This window comes from Aulonocara stuartgranti, assembly GCF_965226115.1.
Source record: "Aulonocara stuartgranti genome assembly, chromosome: 1".
Lineage (NCBI taxonomy): Eukaryota > Metazoa > Chordata > Actinopteri > Cichliformes > Cichlidae > Aulonocara > Aulonocara stuartgranti.
The window spans coordinates 20,287,239-20,311,074 of NC_138939.1; the positions used below are offsets into that span (position 1 = coordinate 20,287,239).

Genomic DNA, 23,836 nt, shown 5'->3' on the forward strand with positions numbered 1-23,836 from the left:
GCTTATTGATGAAAGAGGATTAGATTTTAAAGTTGAGGTATATTTATTTTTACTTGGATTCGATTTGTTGCAGTTGTGCTTTTACAAATCTGGAAAGAATGTTTCATTAGACTAGATATGAGGAGACTGGGCGCTTGCTGCTCGAGCTTCACGAGGACACGGGCGAGCGTTTTTCTTCAGAAAGATATTTTGCCATAAAAATGTAAGCTGGATTCGATTATGAGCACAGATAATCACTTGGTTGGGTTAAGAGGAGCACATCCAGAAAGAGGTTCAGCCCTTTAGTGGTTGAAATGGGAACGTTTCCCCTCCCTCATCAGTTTGTGAGTTGGTTCTGCAGCGTCAGCAGTCAGCACACAAAAACGGAATTCAGTAAAAGCTCTCTCTCCCTCTGCTCTCTGGGAGTTTTTTTCCCCAACAGCTTGCTCCCATCCCCCCTTTCCCCCTCATGAACTGACATGCTGGAAGAAACATATGCTACTATTCCCACTTCCTGACAGCTTGTGCTGCTTGAATAGGATCTTGCTCAGGGAGGAAGCAGTTGTCTGGAAAGTGTGGAGGGATTAGGGCCATGAGAAACCTCAGTCAGTTGTTAGCATATAATGTCAAATGTGAAATTACTTTTGATTGTGAATTAAGCATACACTGAGATTTTTCAAAGTGTTCTTTGAGGCATGAAGAAGAAAGAAAATTGCTCACTGCCGAATTTGCTTACTTTTACAACAGATGTGTAGGGATGACACACTTTTTACTCAATGAGTATAAACACTGGATTTATGATTCACAGTACTGTATTGCTTTATTGAGCCCATAGCCCAATATCCAGTTATCGAATTAGTATGTTTTAGTGAAGTCTAAAAGAAGCACTTTACACAGGCTGACTGAAGCAGAAGCACAGTGTAGACGACTGCATTGATCTGGATACAAAAGGCTGAAGTAAGTCTGGTTTATGCAGCCTATCAGGGTCATTCCTCGTCACCTATCCGTCATACGAGACCTATACAAACTCATCAGTGGTTTAACTATTTGTTATCTGAAAAGTATATCTTTCAAGGAATTTGCTATATAGCTTGCCTTTTAGGATGTCTTCTTCTTCCATGCATGCTGTCTAACCTGTTTGCCTGAGCTGTGTTTGACTTCCTAGCTGTGATGCTGTCAATGATTTAGCACATTTGGAAAATACTAAATTCTAAGAGGACATTAGCAGTCTTCTAATGTTTTAAGATGATAACCATACCCTAACTCTATGTTTTGGAGAAAGGCCAAATGGACTAGTTTTTTAAATGTGTTTCAGGATTATTATTTGTCTCCATTCTGATTGTTAAAACTTGGGAAAAACGTTTAATAAAAAAAAAAAGACTTTTAAATTGCCTAAGGTTAGCATTAAGGTTAAGGTCTGTCTTTGTTCCCCTTTAAAGTCTACATTTACAGTTTTGTGTTCTTGCTCTTTTGTTAAACATCATACTTTCTTATACATACCAAGTATAAATTCATCCTTTACATAATGAATGATCTGCGAGGAACCTGTAGACTGACTGCCCACGCTCAATACAGAACAAATGGGTATTTGAATTCTGATATTTCTTTAGGTTATTTAACCACCTCATCAAACGCCCCTTGGAGTCCTTGATCAGACGCTGGCTCTTGATGTCACTGAATGTTTTCAGAAGAAGGCAAAACGTTTCATACTGACCACAGTGCTGGATCTTATTACGCTTTAAAATACCAGTCAGAACATTCATAAATGTTGTAATGTGTATATAGTATATAGAATAGTTTGTGTTACAGGTTTCACGTTACTTGATATTGCTGTCTTGGCACAATGACAGGCCCCTCTTTATTAGCTGCATGTTCACCAGGAGCTTGTTGGTCTTGTCAGTAGCCACTGGTGAGATGAGACTTTCTCCAGCTGTGTGAGCAGCTTGGCTCCAGCTCCTATGTGTTGCTCAAATGTCTGATTCCCTTATGCCACCATAGTTGCTGCGGCTGACTGGAGATGTTAGCGCTACGGATTAGTAGTCACAATGTTTTGTTTTTTTTCTTTGTCTTTCATTTATTATTGTTTTCATATAAATGTTTCTCTTCACAGTCACTGGTATACACATTTACACCTTCAAGCTGCCAGCTACAACCACAGTCTTCCTGTTGTCCACTAAAGACTTTGAGACTGGGCGCTTTAGCTCAGCGCCGGTGGTAATGAGGCATGTCGATGCTTTTTCCCTAGAGGAATCAAACTAGCAACTTTGCTGACAGCATTGACTTTGTACTTGTTACAGCTCATAGGAATATATAGAGCTAAGAGCAGTTGCACAGGTGCTGAATAAAGGGGGAAAAAATACATTTCCCAGACCTTTACACTGTGCATTGCCATTTAATTAGCAAGAAGTCCATGAGAGAAAATCTTCAGCTGTTTAAACCCATAACATCCGTTGTAAATCAATTCAACAACTTTCTTGGTGATGTCCAAGCTTCTTTAGCTGCTTCCACTCCATATTGTGCTCTTTACTAACTGTAAGCATTCTGTTTTTGAAGATGGTTCTCTGCTTTTCTGTTGCAGTAGTCATGATCTGCGGGTTTTTTTTTTTTTTGGGAATTCCAGGTCTCTCCCTAGTCTGCTCCAAGCTTCAGCTTGGAGAGCTCAACCGCCACAATTGATCCCAGCAGCTGGAGCGGCAGCGAGAGCCCTGCCGAGGACATGGAGAGGATGAGCGACTCGGCAGACAAGCCTGTGGACAATGATGCAGAGGGGGTGTGGAGCCCTGACATTGAACAGAGCTTCCAGGAGGCCCTGGCCATCTATCCTCCTTGTGGGCGCAGGAAAATCATCCTCTCTGATGAGGGAAAGATGTATGGTGAGTAAAAGTTGTTGCATGTGTAAGTGTGAGTTTTCACATTCATTATCTCTGCTGCTTTTAGTTTTGAGGACTATATATATATATATATATATATATATATATATATATATATATATATATATATATATATATATATATATATATATATATATATATATATATATATATATATATATATATATATATATATACACACACACATCACCCCTAATATATATATATATACACACACACATCACCCCTAATATATATATTAGGGGTGCAACGATATTCGTATCGATATTGAACCGTTCGATACAGTGCTTTCGGCTCGGTACGCATATGTATCGAACAATACAATTTTTTTCAATTTTTTTTTTTTTTTTTTTTTTGTGTCCCGTTTGGATCTATAGCCATCAGAATTGTTGTCTTGAGGCCAAGAAAGATGCCAAGAGGATTTATTTTAAGTGGATCATCATATTGGTCCATTTGATTGACCTTTATTATAATTATGAATTTATTTTATTTTCAGTTGCAAACGGGACAGACATGACTGTGGGATAGGACAGGGGGAAAGAATGAAAGAAAGAGGGGGAGAGAAAGAAAGAAAACCAAAGGGGAGAAAAAAAAAAGAACAATGCAAAATTTGTAATTTATTTTATCAACTTTCCTTCTGACGATGCTGTCTGTGTTGAGCGCTCAGTGAATCTGCATTTGACTACTCCGCCTAGGCTCGAGAGTGCAGCCTAGGAACGCAGATTCACTGAGCACTCAACACAGACAGCATGGTCAGAAGGAAGAGCGCAGGGCAAGCTAGAGAGACAGAAGTGGACCTCCCCACCCTCATTCAGATCTGGCGTTTGGAATTATTTTGGTTTTCATGTGACGTATGACCCTGAAGGTAAGCGAGTCATGGACTAAAGTAAAACAGTATGTTGGATGTGCCATGCAATGCTCAATTACATGGGTGGGAGCTAGTGTGTTAGCGCAGTTAGCTCGTTAACGTGTTGGCCGTCTAGCCCCTCTGTATAGGGTAGCTCGTTAACGGAGATTTGCCGTGTTGTGGCGTTAAGGTTATTTCAACGAGATTAACCTGAAAGCACTAGTGGGAACACGACGAATATGACTGCACATTTACGCCGACATCATCCTAGTGCAAAGACAAAAACAACAAGCATGCATGCTACAAACTTTAGCCGAGTCATTTAGACAGCTGTTAGCACAGGATTCTCCTTATGGAGACCTGATATGTTTAATATGCTGCTGAGAATATAGCCCAGAAGAAGCTTATAGTATAGCTTTTATTTTGGAAAGAGACATTTCTCTGTAATAAACTCTCTTTTCCAAAGATGAGTGATTCCTCAATCAGATACAGGGCTCGCAATATCGCTAGCCCGAAGTCCCGGGGCTATCTCTGCCCTGCCTGTCGGGCTATTGTAGGAAGGAAAAATATATGTCAATGCTTTTGCATTCTTTCAGAAATGTAGCTGGGTAATTATGTCATTGGGTGAGCCACTGTCAATATGTGACATATTGAAATCGTGTTTGAATTTGCGCTTGTTTTTTTGCTTTCACTTTGCAATCGCGCGAACTGTGTATAGAGAGCGACAGCACTGATCTGTGAGTGATGATAATTTGTGCACCAATTCCTCTGACATCGTCTTATTAATTGTTAGCTTACTATGCAAACATGACAAGTGAAATCTCCCGCAGCTTAAACATGTGAGAGGTTGATCGCGCAGAGAATCGCTGAGCTTATGTGAGTGCGGCAGGATATATATTTCACTACGATGACCTGGATGACTGAGAACCTTCACAGACAGATATATATTTTAGTTCTGCTGAGCCAAATAAGACAGGTCAGGGTGAAGAAGTGACAGCCAAAGAAAAGCTTACCACAAAACGGAGAAGTTATGACAAATCAGACTATAAGGCAAAAAGAAAGTGCAAATTTAAAAACTGTACTTTTGTGTTAAAATATATATTTATAATTTTAATAAATGACAAATTAAAAAGGCATGAACATTTTTTTTGTATCGAAAAAATATCGAACCGTGACACCAAAGTATCGAACCGAACCGAACCGTGAATTTTGTGTATCGTTGCACCCCTAATATATATATATATATATATATATATCTCATATCTAAATACAAAGCTAGTATCAGCAGCTAATCACCATAGGGAAACATTTACCTGGAATTAAATGTAATTAAGGTGACAAGTTGTGTTTTTACAGGCATTTTGTGGGAAGTGATTCAGACTTGCTCATAAACCTTATCAAGACCAGCCTGTTGAGTGTTTGTATGGATCAGTTGTCAGTAAGGGTATTTTCCAAAGTGCTGCTCCTTTAAAAAGGAAAGACATGCTTCAGTTATGGCTGTGCCGAGCAACGTAAGACTGATGGTGACTATGACCATGGAGCTGTCACTCTGGTTCACAGAAGTGCAAGTTTATAAGTAAAGCAGCACGAACTATTAGTCAGTAGCAGATGGTACTACGGCTGCCACCAGCTGTGCCCCCTCTCCTCCCACCACTCCCCCCCTGTTCCTGGCTGGCCTGGGTGATGTCATGGAAAGAGGGAATATTTTCTCTCTGCGGTGTTGGACCGTCTCACAGCCTGTCAGTGTCAAGTGAAAGCAGAAAGCTCCTCTGAGCATTGGGTTGCAGCTGTCATGTGACCCCTCCGGCCAAACAAAATGTAAATTCTAGGAGTTGCAGCGAATCCCCTCAGTTGCCACTACAAAGATGTGGGCTCAAACAACGGGATCCTCCCCACTGTCTCTCCCTCCAAATCCCTGGTCCCCACACAGAGCGAGGCTGCCAGAGAAGCTGCCCCTCTGCTGTGGATTAAAGCATGAAAAATTATTTTTCTAGAGTTATAAATGAGCAATGCTAAGTGTAAGCCTCTTTTCGATTCAGTTGACATTCTCAGTATTATAAAAATGTTTTTCTGAAATGTCTTCAGATTGTGGTATTTTTGATTTCTTCTTTTTGACAAGTTTTAATTTTTAATTTTCATTTCCTGTGTCAAATGCTTAATTACAAAATCTTATATGTAAGTTGTGCCAATTAATAAAATTATTTGCACTGGTATGGATTTACCACAAACCGTCGCAAAACGCCGCTGCCCATAGCATGTTTTCTTTTTACATTTCCCAACAAGGCTATTGTCTAAGATAGATTACGAAACCCCAGCAACAAATCCAAACAAATGTTTTGCTATTGTGGTGTTGAACCCACCTTAAAATCTGCTGAAGAAGCGACTGCAGGGTTGAATAGCGGTTGGGCCTGCCAGATGTGCTCCATATCTGGTTACAGATGGCTCGTCAGCAGCTGAGTGTTTGGGCTGTGCCCTGGTCTAACTGAAATGAGAACTGTTTGTCACAGAAGTAAAATGATTTTCATGTGTAGATGCTGAAAAGGTTTGGCAGGGACGGCTACTACTGCATGATAATGTTGCAGAATTGTAGCAAAAAAGGAGCTAAATGCTTCTGTTCAGTTTTGGGGGAAAATGTTTTCATTTTTTTAATAATTGAAGATGCAGTACCTGAAAAATATGATGTTGGTGATATCTTTCTGCCGATTTCACTGGGGAGCACACTGCTGCTGGTCTTTTGTACTGGTGCTTTCTCAAGTGGCAATGCTTGTTCTTCAGCCCTTCAATGTGTTGCTGCTTTTTAATGCCAATGTGACTTTCCTAAAACCACTGTGGGTTTCACTTAAAGACAAAAAAGAAAATAGTTTTAATTTGAATAGGTTGCAGGAGTTCATTACTTTCATAACAATCTTTAGTGTTTCCCACAGACTTCGATTTGCAGCGTGGGCGTGCGTGCACGAGCGAGTGCGGGTGAACCAGCTGGTGGTTAAAGCATGAAACATGAGGCTAGCAGGTTAGCGAGGTTTGAAGTTTTTAAAATGAGAGTAACAGATTGTCCACTATTATGTTGATCATGGATGGAGATCTTTTGAACATGAAATAATAAAAAAAAAAAAGTTAACAGTTATTCTTGTTTGTCTGTTAATATGGATTCCTTGCGGGCCACCCAAGAAAGAATCTATGTATAGGATATGTATAGGAAAGGCTATTGTTGACTTTTCCAAATCAGTCAAGGATCAGTAATGGTTATATAGTAATGCCTGTCACAATAATTGTCTTTATTTACCAGTCATTCATTTTCTTGCCCGCTTATCCAATTCACGGCTGTCCTAGCTGTCATGGGGTGTGACAGGTAGGGTACACCCTGATCAAGTCTACTGCAGGGGGAACGCAGACAACAGTTCATCCTCAAATGTACACAGTGCCATGAAAAAGCGTTTGCCATTCTGATTTTTTGCATATTAGCCATACATTTCTGATCATCAAACAAAATGTAATATTGGACAAAATGAAGTTTTCAATTATTATTTATTATTTTTTTAGACAAAAAAGAGAGAGAAAAAAGAGAGAAATCTACCTGGTCCTATGTGGGGGGAGGGAGTAATTGCCCCCCCCATGTTAAATCATAAATTATCTTTGATAAATGCCAGGCCAGATGAATCAAGAAATCACTTAAATAGAACCTTTCAGACAAAGTGAAGTAGGCTGAAAGATCAATTATGTAAAACCCAAGACAACAAATACTTTTAACAGCACTGTACTTACCCACTTGTGAAAGGAAGCTGGAGTACCTGTAAGAAATAAAAACACGATGACACAGGCAGAACATGTGGACTCTACACAAAAAAGCCCCGACTGGCCAGTAGTTTCGAACGGAGGATTGTTTTCTTCTTAAGCTAATCGCTAACCTCTGTACAGACTTATTACAGACCTATTTATTGTACCCTGTATGGACATGGCCGTAATGTTTTCCTTTGTGTTTACAAGCATGTTTATTTAGATAAGAATGTCATGAGTAATTCAGGCAACAAATATTTTACCCACCGTAGCAGGGTTTGGGTGTAGTGAGCCTAAGCCAAATGAACTCTCTCATACATCCATAGAAGAGAAAGAACACACACAGTGACAGTAGTCCAGGTGAAGTGATTGGTAATATATTATTTGAGGTTAATGGGCATTTTTCACAATGACTGTATAATTACGGTCGGGAAGTTTTGAAGACTAGGCCTGAGTACACTTGGTCCCACTCCAGAGCTCTCTAAGAAGCATTCTGGGTGAAAGCTTAATGAAAAAGAAGAGCTCATTAAGGGTCTATGAGGTAATGTTTCTGTTTGCTGTGTGGCTTTTTTTTTTTTTTAAGCACGATTGTGCAAAAACTGATTTTCATGGATCTTGTTGGCGAGGTGGAAAATGGGGAAAGGAAGAATCCAAAATTTGATATGGATCGAGGCATGGATTCGTGCAACACATGTCCAGTTTTATGAATGAACTGATGTTAGCAATGCTCAAAACCTTTTGGATGTATGTAACTAAACAGTCATTTCTACCATTAGCTGTACAGCTAACCAACAATGGATAGTGCAGCTCGTTGCCAAATCAACAGGTCAGGTGTTACCCATGCCTTGTTTGTTTTGCAATTCATTGTTTAATGATAGAACTGTGAAACTATTATTAACTCTGAAGGAACCCAACCATGGCAGCTGTGTGTGGACTGCTACCACTTCTGGTTTAAATTATGTCATTATTCCCCAGGACCTTATCAAGTCCTGCGATCCACACCTTTACCTGTGGCAGGATCAGTACACACTGTACACCTGTCCTGCTCACTGTGGTGTAGAGGTGTATGGCATGTGCTGTTGTTTTGGGGGAAAAAAATGTTTTTTTGTATCTAGAGAAGTCAACTGAGAGGAAGCAATCAAAATCCAAACTGCTGAGTTTGAATGTTATACCTTTGAATGTAATTTTTGTGCAAAATTCCTCAGATTTTCCATTTATAGTCTTTGCTAAGAGTATGCCCTTTTGGAATACCATCAAAGACAAGTGACCAATGAAGCGGTCCTCTGTGCTGCTGCTAGGGATTGATTCGTGTTAAACGTCCAGTGATTTGTCTTTTAAAAGGGGAGAGGCTAATATGATGCTGTCGAAGACCAAGAGAAACGCAGACAGGCTCTACACAAATGCTCTCATGGCATCTTGGATGAAAGCTGGCTACAAGGAGACAGGTATTTTGTAGTTGAGAATCCCTGGGGATGGCATAGTGTTCCATGCACAGAGCTCATCACAAGAGGAGCTGCCCCGAGTGCCCTTAAGCCCTTTGTTATCTTGGGGTAGAGTGTAGTTAATTAGCAACAGTCTCTATAGCAACTGTGTTGCGGTACAAAACAATTTCTAATTTCTGCTTCCTAGCTTATTGTGATGTTTACCTGAAGTGTTTCGGATGTGCTGAGACTAGTGTTGGCTGGCACTGTGCCTATTCTCAGTGGCTAATTGTGGCAGCAACAGGAGATGCTACATCTGCATAGGCTGCATCGCCGGCATTTGCCATGTCTTCAGACTTTGGCAAATATTTTTAACAACAAAGGGAAATGGAGGGCATTGGCCCTTACCCAAAGGCTTACGACTCTATACTTGTGTAATTCACCTGCTGTGCTAGGCTGCATTCATTTACCCCAGAAATAGAGTTGATAAATGAAACAACACGCTTCACTCAAATTGTATGTTTATTCATTGAGTTATGTATTTGCACTACCCAGCAAGCTAAATGACAATGGTGAATTTTTCTCAGTTACTGTTTGGGGAAAAAAAAAAAATAAAGACCTGAATTTTATTCTACCTACTGACAAATAAATATGCAAATACATACTCTACTTGTAGGCTGTACAACACCTAAATATATATATTTATATTATTACTGGTCCTTCACAGTTGAATACATTGTTATAGCTTAAAGGCTTTTTGATGGAGACTTAATTACTTACCTTGGAGATTTGGACTACTCCCTATGCTTGTATTATTGCGTCTTGCTGGTTTTGATAAACAGTAGCAGCAATAATACCATTATTTATTTTTCTAAAAATAGCAAACACAGTCTGTAAATGACCAAAAACCATACGTTGTAATGTTCTCACTGTAGGTGGGCTGCAGGACACGGTGCCTCCATCTGCATGTGTTACTTGATGTAAAGCTTTTCCTATTACCATTCTGCTGTTTGCTCTGACATCTCGTCAGTGATCCAGCCCAGACCCCTCCTGTGGGAACTAAGTGGCACTTGGTTTGCAGGGATGCCAAGGATGAGTTAGATATAATGAGCAGACCTGGCTTGCCCTCGATGGCCCAGCGCTGTGCTCCTCTGGGGCTCGTCTCATCGGGCCGAGCATGCTCTGAGACAGAGCGAGCGGACCTGATCCTCCCTGCTGGGCGGATAATGAGGAATTCTGGGATCAGCTCAGGCTCCCTGAGTCACCTGCATTCACTCAGAATGGAGTGTGAGGAACTTCATTGCAGGAGAGGCATCACACACCTCCAGAATAATCCCTCATTTGTTCCCTTGCCATTGTCAGTGTAAGACTACTGTGTTTTCACACACGACAGTGAAAAAGTCCAATTTTTTATGTCTCTCTCAAAAGGAGGAACTATTGAAAGTGTAAATAGTATTGATGCAGGTATGATTATGGAAGGAAGAAGTCATTTTGAGTTTCAAGAAGATTTAAGGGTTTTTTTAACGTCAGATTTTTATAAACTGGTTATTTATTCATCATGGTTCACTAAGTAGTCATATATTTTAGACTGACCCAGTAAAAGGAGGAAAACCTAACATGAAGCAGCTCGATTTGTCAAAGAAGGAAAACACTCTTCCACTCAGCAGTTTTTTCTGAGCTTACAGTCAGAAACAATCGTTTCTATTGATAATTCAGCTAATCTAAAAGAAGAAACGAGTGGCTAGGAGTCACTTGTCAGGAGTCACTAGGAGCAGGTGTATGTGAGAATCCAAATGTGTGACAAAGTCAGGTCAGGCATTAAATGGCCTTATCCTACCAGCTCCATAGCAAAAAGCGCAGATGATATCTGATTGTGCCGATTCGTGCCTAAACCAGACAGAGTATATATCTGGAACTGATGTGAACTGTCTCATGCTGAGTGCTTCATGTGATAGGGAACAACTTGTGATATTGCCCTGCGCTGATTCTCCTGCCTTTTTCTCAAGGTCATGTGTGACAACAGCTGAAGAATAAAGAAACAAAGAGAACATGTGAGAGAAACTCATGAGTAGTGTGAATCTCCAAAATGTTGCCATTTAGCTGTGGTGTGTAACAAGCCGTCATTAAGAGACTAGCCTGTGAAAGCAGTTTTATATGATTGATCTGTATGGGTTGTTGGCTTTACTGGTTCCAAAAGCATCATATTTGGGGTATGAAAGGTCTGCCTCTTTAGTTTGGGCACATGCATTATTTATTCCTTAATGACACACACAGCAGTTGTCTTTTGTAATTCAAGCCATTTTTCTGTTGTCTCTTTCAGTAAGCCTTTTGGTGATTGCACATGTTGTTTTGCACTCTGAACAGGATGGGTCTATTGTGAACAGCGGACTAGTCAAACAAGTGTATGGACGAGAGCCAGCAGGAACATCCAGATAACTGACGATTCTGATTATTTCACTGAAAATTTTAGATTTTCCTACACGTCTGCATCGCATGTATGCATGTTTCGGTGACTCCGAGAATGCAGTTAATGAGAATCGGGCTAAAATTGGACCCACATCTAGAGCTACTCTGTTGCTGAGCAGCAAAATTGATTTTGAAGTGGATTTTATTTTATTTTATTTTATTTTTTTTTGTAAGTTTTTTTTCGGAGGGTAGATATCAGCTCACAGTCGTGTCCGTGTTGCGGTGACCGAGCATAACGTGTTGTGACTTGCGTGAGATTACCGTCTCCTGCTCACAGCCTCCTATGGTTAGGGGGTTCGTGCCTCACAGGGGTGCTTAGCCCACGCTGAGGTGAATAAGAAAATGTAGGTATAAGCAGCGCTGATGCCAAGGAGACTGAGGAGATGTTACTGAGAGGGGTTTTGTGTAGAAGAGCGGGCTTTCAAAGCCAGAGAGTGCATTTTTTTTAAGTTAGTTTTTGGCCTATTTGATATATTCATGTATGCAATGAACAATTGCAAGGCATGCAAGCACGGAAAAAGAAACACTTTGAAAGGCATTTTTGTACACCTCACTCCAATGTTTTAATGATCAAAGTGTATTTTATCACCTTAAACAAAAACCCCAAACATTTCAGATTTGTGCACATTCATGTTTGCCCATATCTGCATCAGAAAGAGACTTAACCAACAGATTCATGAGGCTGTTTTTAATTTTCCCTATGTTTGGAAGTGTTTGCACTGAATGGTTAGATTAGGCTGTGGCTCAGTGCCTGCCTGAATCAGGAGTACATGGGGTGTGTCCCTGCTCTGAGGTCTGTGTGAGGCCCTCTGAGCCAGGCTTCTGGTTTCAGGTTGCATGTTCCCAATTGGCTGCCTTTGTTTGACTAAAACACAGTGAGACTCTGGGCTTCTTAAAGATGCAGTGTCACTTTTTTAGTGTGCTCCTAAAGAAAAAAATAATGTTTCGTGCTGACTACATCTTATCCCATTGATGAAACACTTTTATTCTGATGAGATCATCTCATACTGATAGGACCATTTTGTGTAATCAACATATGAATGGAATCTGAATGCCACTGTTATGCTCTCATCCAGCACGCAGGGACTACACTCCAGTGCTAACACAGACTGTCATCTCTTTCTTTGCTGTTAGTGAAATGGAGAAAGGTCTCTCAACACTGAGCAGCATCCCTGGAAACAAAAGAAGACAGCAGCTATATCCATGAAATTATCACACTTAATGATGTTATGTTGCGACCTGACTCTAATATCATATATGGATAAACCTTGTAATGTGACATAAGAGCATACTTATCAGCCGGTGCCTCTCTGTGTTATTTTCAGTACCTATTTTGTATTTAAACCATTTCACTTTAAACCTCGGATAAATTATAACTTTGAGTCAAAATTCTCTCAGCTTGTCTTCATGATTACAAAGAAGGTGAGATATAAGAGCCCATCATGACCACAAAGTTTGACTTTTCATTTATACATATTGGCCACAGCCAACATGTCTTCCTTTGTGCTCAGATGCTGAATTGATCCTGAGAGATTGAAAATATTGATTTGACTCAGCGTCTTACTTTGTTGTGGAGAAGGGGGGCAGTGTACCTTCCTGACTGTTAGCACCGTGTTCACACATTGGACTTGCCACACAGCCAGTTCCTCGGGAGACTCATAATTACAGCCGTCCTCTCAGATTAGTCCAGCAGCCTATCCAACTGTGGCTTTACTCCCTGGTCATTTATTTCATCCCTTTCCCTCTCCCGAGAGGCAGACCTCAACACAATGACCAGGCCAGCCTCTACAATAATGTATGTGATGATAAACACAGTGGATCCTAATTGATAGAGTGATTCAGACAAGGGCTAGCTGTGCAAATTGGTCCCCTGTGAGTATATTGCACAGAGTTGGGACTAGCAGGTTTCAGCTCTGGCCTTGTTTGAAAGGCGCAGAGCAAGGAGAGAGGAAATAGAATGGGCTGGACCTGCTGAGTGATAAAGAGGCTGTCTTTTCCTCTGAATGCAGGCACAGTTCAGCAGAGGTTGGCTGCTGTAATCCCCTCAGTGTCTCCAGGAAGGCTCAGGTTAGTGACCTGCTGCTTCGTGATGTCTTGTAAGATTTTGAGAGAACACCTCACCTTTAATCCCCCACTGCTCAGCTAACACATTAGCTCAACTGCTCCTGACCCAGCCCCTGCAATAAAGCCTTTTATCTAGCTCAATAAGGTCATTTGAAGTTAAGTATTGATTTCTTTTGGTGTCCAGAGAAAAATGGATTTTTAAAGAGCTGTTAATTACAGTTGAACACTGCATTATAGTGAGAACTTAATTTTCGTGACTGGATTTTTAAACCTCGGTCGGGTCAGTTTGAAATTCAGGAAATAACCTGAATCCAGTTTACTTGAAATTTCACATAAAGATTTTATGCTTGGCTAGTGTGAGAAAAGTACCGATGAGAATAAGGTGCAGTGGAAACGGACTCAAATAAATTTTGATGTACAGAAAGGTGACAGACCAAATGGGGGGAAAAAAGAAAACGGTGAGGTCACCCCCAGAGCATTGATTCTACAAGTCTCTGGTGATCTGCTGAAGCAACTTAGCGCCGTTCTTCAAATAGATATTCACTCAGTTGTTGGCTGAGACAGCTAACATGTTAGCCCCAAACCTCCCGTAGATCTTCAGTTGCTCTAAATTCTCATAACTAGAACACCGTAGCGTGGGGATACTGATTCATATCATTTTTATACCCTTCAAACCATTCACCAACACTCCTAACTTGTGTGTGTCGGGGGTGGCACTGGTGCTTCGACAGACATATACCCCTACAATATCAACAGAAGGACCTCAGCCATCCCAACAACAGACTGTTCTCTCTGTTGAGGTCAGGAAAGCGATTCCGCTCCCTGAAGACCAACACAGAGAGACTGAGGAGGAGCTTCTTCCCGCAGGCGATACGGTCTCTCAATCACACCACCACACAGTACTGACCCACACATATAGGTCTTATACACACTGGACATTCTGGACATTGTTTTCACTTCATCACTTCATCACTTTAAGCATATTTGCACTGCACAAGACACTTACAAATGTGGATTGCACAACACTGGACATTATTTCTTCATTTCCAGTTAATACTTGTACAGCTGCTGTTATTGTGTGTGTGTGTGTGTGTGTGTGTGTGTGTGTATATATATATATATATATATATATATATATATATATATATATATATATATATATATATATATTTCTATTTCTTCATACATTCTTATATAGTTCTATACTGTGTATTTTGTTGTACAGTTATTTTATTTTTTAACTTTAATTTATATATTTTATCTTATTCTTTCCCAGTTAAATTTACCCTTCACTCTAATTTGTGTTGTACAGTTATTTCATTTTTAACTTTAATTTTTATATTTTATTTTATTCCTTCCCAGTTAAATTCACCCTTTTTAATTTTCATATGTATTTCCTATCTTATTCATAGCCTTTTCTTTTTTTATTTAGGTCACGAGCAGTTGTCTAAGCATTTCACTGCATATCGTACTGTGTATGACTGTGTACGTGACAAATAAAATTTGAATTTGAATTTAAATTTGAAGAAGAGGTAGTTAACAGGAAGCACATCTTTCAAACGCAATGGTGCCCTTTTCTACAGAGTTGAAGTCTCATCCATACCAGTCTCTAGAAATCTTATGTTCCCTCACTGATGCAGTGTAAATGTGTCAAAAGAGACAAAACTGCCACAGGTTTGTACTTTCAGTCATTCTAGTTTTCATGTGTTACACAGTAGGTTACAGAAATTGGGATGTGCGTGAGAAGCAGTAGTAACTCTTTTGAATGACAACAACAGTGAGCATAACCTAACATAACTAAGCCTTTGGTGGGGATCAAGGGCTCTGTTTTTTCCCCTTTGTCATCACTGGTGCTCAGCCAGTTGATCATACCGATTCCCAATTGATTGCATGAAGCGTAGTCAAGATGCAATAAAAGAAAAAAGGTTTGTCAGCTGCACTTGAAATAAAACTTTAAGTTGCTTAAGAAACAACATACAGCTTTGACTTTGTGGGCAAAGGTGAGCTGCTGGCTGGTTATTACCCAGGACATCTTATTAACATAGAATAGAATAGAATAGAATAGAATAGCCTTTATTGTCATTGTACAGAGTACAACGAAATTGGAGTGCCACTCCCTTGGTGCAAGTTTCAATAATAAATATAAATGTAAAATATAAAAAGTACAAAAAAAACAATCGTAAGTACTCAAACAATAGTATGTACAATATATACAGGATAGCAGCATTAATATGATGACAGTATGAATAGCAGCATGATATAATGACAGTGACGGTATGGAATAGGTTCAGTTGTTTTTGTGCTTATTTACTACGGTGATAGCTCTGGGAAAGAAGCTATCCCTGAATCTGTTTGTCCTGGTTTTATGTGACCTGTACCGTCGGCCTGACCGTAATAGTTCAAACAGTTCTTTGCTGGGGTGAGAGTGGTCATTGATGATATTGCCAGCTCTGCTGAGGTACCGAGAGTTTGCAGTGACCTCCAGGCTGGGCAGAGAGCAGCCAGTGATCTTCTGGGCTGTGTTGATGACCCTCTGCAGTACTTTCCTGTCTGCAGCTGAGCACCCTGCATACCATGTTGTTATGCCGTACGTTAGGATGCTAAGACTTGCTGTCAATAATCACCCCAGTGTCAAACTAAAAGCATGAACAGCTGCCTGTGATTGACTAGACTTGACTTAAGTGAGTAAACACAAATATGGCAGAAGTTTAATATGAACATTGTATTTTAGTTCAGGCTGGGAGGAGGATTTTTGTTGTTGTTTATTGGCAATTGAAATCACTCTATTCCATCTACAGTTTGAGTGTGGCTCTGCTGAAGAAGGGCAGTATGCAACTTTTAAAACCAAGATGCTGTTTTTCAAGCTAAGAAACTCTTTACAGACTTCTTTAGTTATCAATGTAAAATTCCACAGTCATGATGGATGGTGCAAAGATAAGATCATCTAATCCACTTCAGATCAGGAATCTGCAGGAAAGGTCTGTGTGATGGCAAAGCAGAGGGGAAATTTTACATTTATTGAATTTGTGGTTTTTCCAAAAGCCAAACAAACATACAGAGTACATAGAGCTACAGGACTTCCAGATACACCTCACTCACCAGCTCAGTAGGAAAAAAACACAAATGCAGTGAAGGTCCACTAATATAATAGTATGACCTGCTCGACTTTCCTCACACACGGGCAGAACTTGATCAGCTTCAGACCAATAGTTTAGTCTATACTCCTAATATTCTCACACAGCAACAATGGTGAAAAGAAATTACACATTAGCTCAATTTTATTTTTCCAACTTTATGAAAAATTTGCACTGCAAGATTTGGTGAAAGAATTTACAGTTATGTAAATATATATGTGTGCATCTGTCTGTCTGTCTGTAACCTTTGTATTTACTCACAAAGTACATTTACACTTTCTTAACCAGTCAAGACGTCATTCACCTTTTCTGTAAAATAGAATAGAATTCAACTTTACTGTCATTGCACAGGTACAGGGCAACGAAATGCAGTTTACATCCATCCAGAAGTGCTTTAGTGATATAGATATATTACAATATATATTAGCAATAATATAGATATGTGAGTATATTACAGAAATGGGTCTATTATGGTATGTTATAATGTACACGGTATGAAGTATGTTGTGAATATTCTATAACTATAAGTATGTACAGGCTGTAGTGAGTACAAGCTATGTACAGGCTATGAACAGGATATAAATATGAAAAACTATACAGAATATGAAATAAATAACTTTACAGAAATCTGAGATATACAGCTATACAGAAATGGGAACTATGCAAGTTGTAAACAGTTGTAGGATTAAAAATTATCGAATGTACAGAATGATTATTTACACAGAGCTATACAGTAGTGCAGTTAAGATAAGTGAGATATAATTCCTACAGAGGCTATATAAAGTGCTAGTGGTTGTGAGTGGTGGTTCAGTCCATTTCAAATTAGCACACACATTTAAGAACTAAGACTCTCAGCAGTGCCTCAGTGTGTAACAAATGGTCATATCAAACTATATAAAGTCACATAAAATAGAAAACCCACTCGGTGTTTTGCCTCTCTGTCAGTTTAGAAATTGTCAGGCTTTGAAGTAAATGAATTGCTCTTAATTGTAGGCTTTCTTATTTTTACATCCCTGCTTTTCTTGTCTAAATGCAGACTGAATTGAGTTGTTTCCTGTGAATATGGGTGGAACACCCGTGTTCATGTGAGGCCAGCACTGAAAAAGCCTGTGAGAGTTTTATGAGAGAATTTAGAGACTGCTATGTGTAAATTATAGTATGTTAAGAGACTGCCATAATAATCGCCTTCCACTGGATCAAGAAAGTGTTAATTTCAAACAAGTTCAAATCCAGAGCGTAACAAAAATACATTGCGTATACTACAACAATAAAACCTTTTATTTGTGTGCAGTGTACTTCCTGTTACATAATTAGTGAGTAAATAAAACGCATACATGGAGTGTCAGTTTATGAGAAGATGAAGCTTAAAGCTTTCCATTTTCGCCCACAGGCACTGGGATGGTTTGTGTTTGTGAGACAGTGCGAGTGTGTAGGAGGAGGAGAGATTTCTATTGTGTCACAGAGAATGGCAGTAGTGTTTGCGATCATTGTGGCGTCACGCATGCAGTGTCTGGCCTTGAAGTCTTTCTTATGGACTCGCACTGCCAGTCTGAGAGCCTAACAATGCAGGGAGGGAAAGCACTTGTACAAGCAGCTGGTGGACTGGAGTCAGATGTTATGATGAGCTGATATTATCTTCTGTCTTCTACAAGAGACTTCATAGCTGAAAAGGCTCGACTGCAGCAGAGCTGTGACCTGGATTGTTATCAAATGGACAGGAATAAACTTGTAAATGTTGGTGCAACACTTTCCTCAGGAAACACCTGCCAGGTCTGGCCAGCTGCAGGCATTTTATATTTAGTTGTAATTGTTTAAGCTTACATAACTGACGTATTGTGTTCTCGCCATAACAGTTGCGTGTGATTTTTGTTCCTTTGAGATTATTTATCGCAGAGGTTGTGTGCCTAGTCTTTGACCTCTCGCTAAGGGCTAACATAATGCTAAACTGATAGCATGCTGTTTCCCCTGCAAAAAGGGCACTGTCAATTATTCTTTGAAGTCTCAGGTTCTCCTTCAGTTGGCAAGCTGTGGTTTCCCATTGATATTTCAAGTAAAAGGCTTCCTGCCCCTGCCTACTATTCCCAAAACCTGGGACGAATGCCTTCATATTGTTGGTTTAGTCTATTATGATGCTAATGTCTGCCTGAGACCCTTGAGTCATCTATCACAGATGACAGGAAATCTGGGGCCTTTGTGTTGGCTCACGACACAGGCGCACACACGTGCACATAAGGAAACAAACACGACTGCGTAGAAGTCTAAATAACTAACTAATCCAAAAAGCTAATGGAAAGATTTATAGCTTGTCAGTAATAAGAGGTGCATTGAATGATGCAGTTAGTGCAGCTAATTATTTTCATTCATTAATCATTTGGTCAAATACGCCCAAGCCTTTTTCACAAAAGGTACAAGATTTTACCAGATGTCTTATTTCACCAACCGCTAATGTAAACAGTAATTATGAGACAATTAAAAGCTGTCAACAGATGCTATTGATTAGTAATTCTGTGTTCGGTTTATTGCTGATCAACTAGTTGTTCTTGCGCTAAGTCTACCTTTCAAAAGCTGTGAAGCATCTTAAATAATTGTCCAACAAGAAAAAGTGCGTACAGATCCACTGAGAGATGATTTCAGTGTTATTAATATGGCCTCTGCTAATTTACAGCCTTAATCTATGTTATTAATGTAGCTTCGTAATGTGCTGGTCAGTACTGTGTGTTGCCTTCTGTTCTGTGAGGCTGCCTGGTCAAGGCCTAGCTAAACACAGACAGTCGAGTGGTAGAAGTCACACACATGTGGGCAGTCTGCCGACTGCTTCTCTGCCAAGCCCGCCGCTGTTTCATGGCAAAGTGCTGGGCCAGATGTGACTGTGGTTGTGCCTCCATGAGAGAGGGGGGAAAGTGCTGTTACAGGAAATGAAAGCTTTTAAAAAGAGGAAGGGGAAAAAACTCACAAAGAGCTGTAAACTATTGTTCTTGCTCCTCGGGAGGTTGCAATCGAGCCAGGTAAAAATGTTTAATATGCCATTACTAAAATTAGCTTGGTATTTTTGTTACACAGGTTAATAAAGGTTATGGTAATATATTCAATGACAAACCTTCATGTTTATTTGCCAGTGAAGATTCAGCACTGCTGTACTTATGATTGCCACTGAACATTTATCACGTGGAATTCTACTATGTTTAGACATAAGGATTTTTTTTTTTTGGTTTGGTTTGATAGGATGGGTTAAAGACAAATGTTAGTTGAAAAATGAATTTTAGCTGAGGAACTGTCTTACTCCTTAAATTAGGTCTGCATCTCATTCTGCATTGCATTTATATCAATAATCCTAATTCCTTTAACCTTACGATTTGAAGAAAAGCTTTTCAAATATTCTTCAAACAATTGGTCAGTTCACCACTCCAGTCACTTGACAGGAAATTAACTTGCCACTGTTTTGGTAAATTAATTATGCATTTATAGTCAGAAGGAAAGCTCAGCTTGAGCAGTTTGGAGGCAAAGTAAGAGATAAGGTTGAGATACTTTGGACATGTGCAGATGTCACTTAAGTGTTGGTGATCCACCAGTATCCAGCTCTCTGAAGCAGCAAGACCGGTTTTTATTGTCTGTTCCTTTAGAACTCAAGCTTTTCTATAGACTTTCATTTTTAAATATGATGTTTGGATTTCAAGTGCTGTGAATGACATTCTAGAAGTGTCTGTAAATACTGCTTTGTTCAGTGGGATAAAAGAATGCAAAGCCTGAAATGTGCATATACAAATTCATTCATGTTCTTCTATGAGGCACTTTGTATCAAAAGGCTGAAGGAGGGAATCGATTTTTATTATTTTTTCTATGAAATAATGTAACAAAAAGCCACATAGTGCCTCTTCCAGCTCTTACATTTGATCTGACTAATGCTCGAAATCTGTTATTCTCAGTTTTACACACACACACACACAGAAGCACAACTTTATTAGTACAGGACATAACTGCTTTTGGCTAGAGTTAATAGTGAAGATAACAAGACGTTATCGGCCAGAATCTTAGTGTTTGTGTCTTTGATGGTCGTGCTCGTTGTGGACCTTTCTTTAAATGTCAAGACACTGGTTTCATTAACCCCACAGATATCAACCTCAGATAATGGCATATCAATATGTTTGCCTGTGTCAAAGCTCACTCTTTCTAAAGCTAATCAGAGCTAATCTAGTGAGACACAGAGGACAGTGCTTTATGAAGTGTGTTCAGTTTCTTAAACTGCTATATTCGTCATGTGATTGGTTTTAACATTCGACCATACAACAGTTTAAATAATTATTTAAAATATTAAATATAAGGGAATTTGGTTATATGATTTCTTCTACTGAAAAATAGTAAATTTCATATCTTTTTGGCCAGAACTGTAACTGGTATGCAACTGAGTTAAACATTTTCACAAATAAAAAATTTTTTTTTTTTAGTTTTCTGTAAAGTTAATACATTAAATGAAAGACAAACAACAATATATCAGGGCAGAATTTAAGTTTTAGTTTCACAAATAATTCTGGGCTCATTCATTTTAACCACAATTACTGTTATTACGGTTGTAAAGTTTAAGTCTTTAAATGTTGATTTAAAAAGTGGCAGTTTTATTGCTTTTTCTGAGGTTGGTTCGTAGTGGACTGTGATAATGCACCCCATTGTTATTCACAAAAGAGGGAGTCTATCCGAAGGTTCTTGGAGAAAGGTTGCTGAGCGCCAAATTGGATTTCTGACGGAACGAGGAATCAGCTACTTGGGGACGATCCAGAGAAAGTTGAGCCGCCATCTCTTTGTGGGGCTTCTGCTGGAGTGCCATTCATATGTGTCAGATCCTCCAGAGTCATTCAGATTCAGAGGGAAGGTTCACTCTGACCAGTTTTAGGGCTCCAGCTGCTGAACAGAACAAATCTGCTCAGGGGTAATGCTATAAATATTTAATCCTTTTGCCATTCTGCTTTTTTACTTTGATTGACAGAAACACCCCATAAAGAGTTAATTTCCTTAGCCCTCTCGCAGCTTTGCTACAAGGCCTTTACTTAAGCCTTAGAGGCTCACTCTCAAAACTCATAATGCTAAGAACAAAAAGACAGGAATCCATACAGACAAAAAGATCTCCACCTCTGGGTATTTCCAGAGTCCTATCAATAATATTTGTAAAATCATTAGGCTGATTTAAAAACTAAAAAAAAAGAAAATCCTACACAATAACTACAAGGTTCACATCTTAAATAAAATTTATTGTTTATCTTCAAATCTGGCATAAAAGACATGTAAGCAGATGTTTTAAGTATTACATTTTCTAACCTGTGTATGTAAATTAACAGTGCCCATTGGAGATGGGTGCTTGAAAGCAGAAGAATCAAGAGGGAGTCTTTATTGCCTTTACTTCCCTTAATGCATGTGAACTCAGTGCAAATTAAATTAACATAACAGGACTTCAGTTAAACAGTTTATTAGCTTTGTAAAGTGGATTTACCAAATCAATGTTAGTGCTGTAAATTATTGGATCAGCATATCCTCAACCTAAAAACCCCACAAATTTTAATTTGCTTCAAACATTAGTCTTTTTTTCTCCTGTGGAAAGCATTTTTTCTTTATTTTGTGGAAAATATTGCACCTGGTGAAATTCAGGCATGAAAGCAGAGCTGCATCCAAAATGTTTTTAGTCCTAAATGTGGACGGGTCACTTTTTTTTTTTTTTTTTTTTTTTTTTTTTTAACAATTGTTTTGCAGCACAAACACAAGCAAGAAAAAAAAAAGAACGCAGACTAGCCAGGGCCCACTGAGCTTTTTTTCCAGCCTGGTGAAAAGAATGAATAATTCAACAGTAAGCAAGCTTTCAGCTGGTCATTTGTGTGCTTTGATCTGGGAATCAGGAGTTTGCATGAATGCCTGTATTGTCATGTTGTGCTGCCACAGTGTGTGAATTATTGAAAATAGTGCAGGTCCCTGCTTTATCTGATAAAGTTTACACGGCAGGCACACTGGATAGACACGATGGATGTGTAAATCCCTAGATGTTGTTAATGTGTAGAGTGAGGTCACACAGCAAGGGTTATTTGGGCCTCTGCTGCAAAAGTGTTCAGTGTGAAAAGAACTTCAGGGTCAAGCAACAAACTACAGGTTGACATCACAAGCTTCTCTTTGCACCAAAATGTGAAGGTGTGGCACAGAGATGGGTATTTTAAAGTGTTAAAGAGCTCTGGTTGCTGAATAGTATGTTTTTCTTTCTATTTAAACTTACAAAGCTGGGTCTCTTACTGTATTATTCAAGAGGCTATACAATGCTATATGATAAGCCAGTTTTAGTCATTCATTTCAACTTCCGATTAATTCATATATAAACTTTTAGTTTAAAAAGGTATGATTGATAATAATTGATAACTAAATGGTGGAGCTAAAACATTAGTGATTAGTCTATTATTACATATTAAACTATAGCAAAAGCAGTTGTTAAATGATTTAATTAGTTTTCTTTTTAGCCAAAATGGTTTTTAAAAAAAATCACAAAATATTTTATCTAAGAAGTTTTTAATCAATCAGAATCAGACTACTTAATTATTCTCAGAGAAAATCACATCGTCACAGTTGCTCCGTGACAGAAAGAATGATAGCAACAAGTTAAAGAACCATATTAAATATTAAGATATGGAAATGAAATGGCAATACAAGACAACAGAACAAAACTTTTAAATTAGTTGTGTGAAGTTGTGATTTAAAAAAAAAAAAAAAAAAAGATCTTCTGTATCAAGCATAAATTAATTAATTTGTAAAACCAGTTAGTCATTCTTAGTCTTGTAATTCAAACTTTCCAAATGAATTAATTGTTATTATTGTTATTTAATTGTTGATGCCTTTCAAAATAAGACTTTCGCTTTGTCATTACAGATAGGTAGAAAAATATCTTTCACTAACCTTCACGATGTGGCTTTGTCTCAACTTTAAACCTCTAAGATTGACACTTGTGCGCCATCACATTTTGAAGCCTCCTGTGCGTTGCTCTTAACAAATTGGCTTCCCTCCCTAATTCGCTTAGATACGGCTGATTAGCACATCTGCAGAATGCTGCGGTCTATTGTGTCATAACAAAAGTAAGACCTTTAATTGATAATGGAAGAAAGGTAGAAAAATGTTTCATTATATTGAGGGTTCGTTGAATTTCATAGAGAACTACAGCAAATCCATGGCATTGGTTAGTTACAGCTGGACACATAATTAGAGTGCCTCCTTACCTATAATTTGTGTAATAGTTTTGGT

At 38.9% G+C, this 23,836-nt stretch overlaps 1 protein-coding gene across 2 annotated transcripts in view; it reads left to right on the forward strand.

Moving 5' to 3' along the window:
• tead1b (TEA domain family member 1b) overlaps positions 1-23,836 on the forward strand; it is a 51,013-nt gene that overhangs the window by 11,997 nt on the left and 15,180 nt on the right. For both annotated transcript variants that reach the window (XM_082529299.1, XM_082529300.1), the window contains exon 3: positions 2,600-2,852. In XM_082529299.1, the coding sequence (XP_082385425.1) occupies positions 2,696-2,852 (157 nt within the window). In that variant the 5' untranslated portion in view covers positions 2,600-2,695. The remainder of the gene's footprint in view (positions 1-2,599; positions 2,853-23,836) is intronic.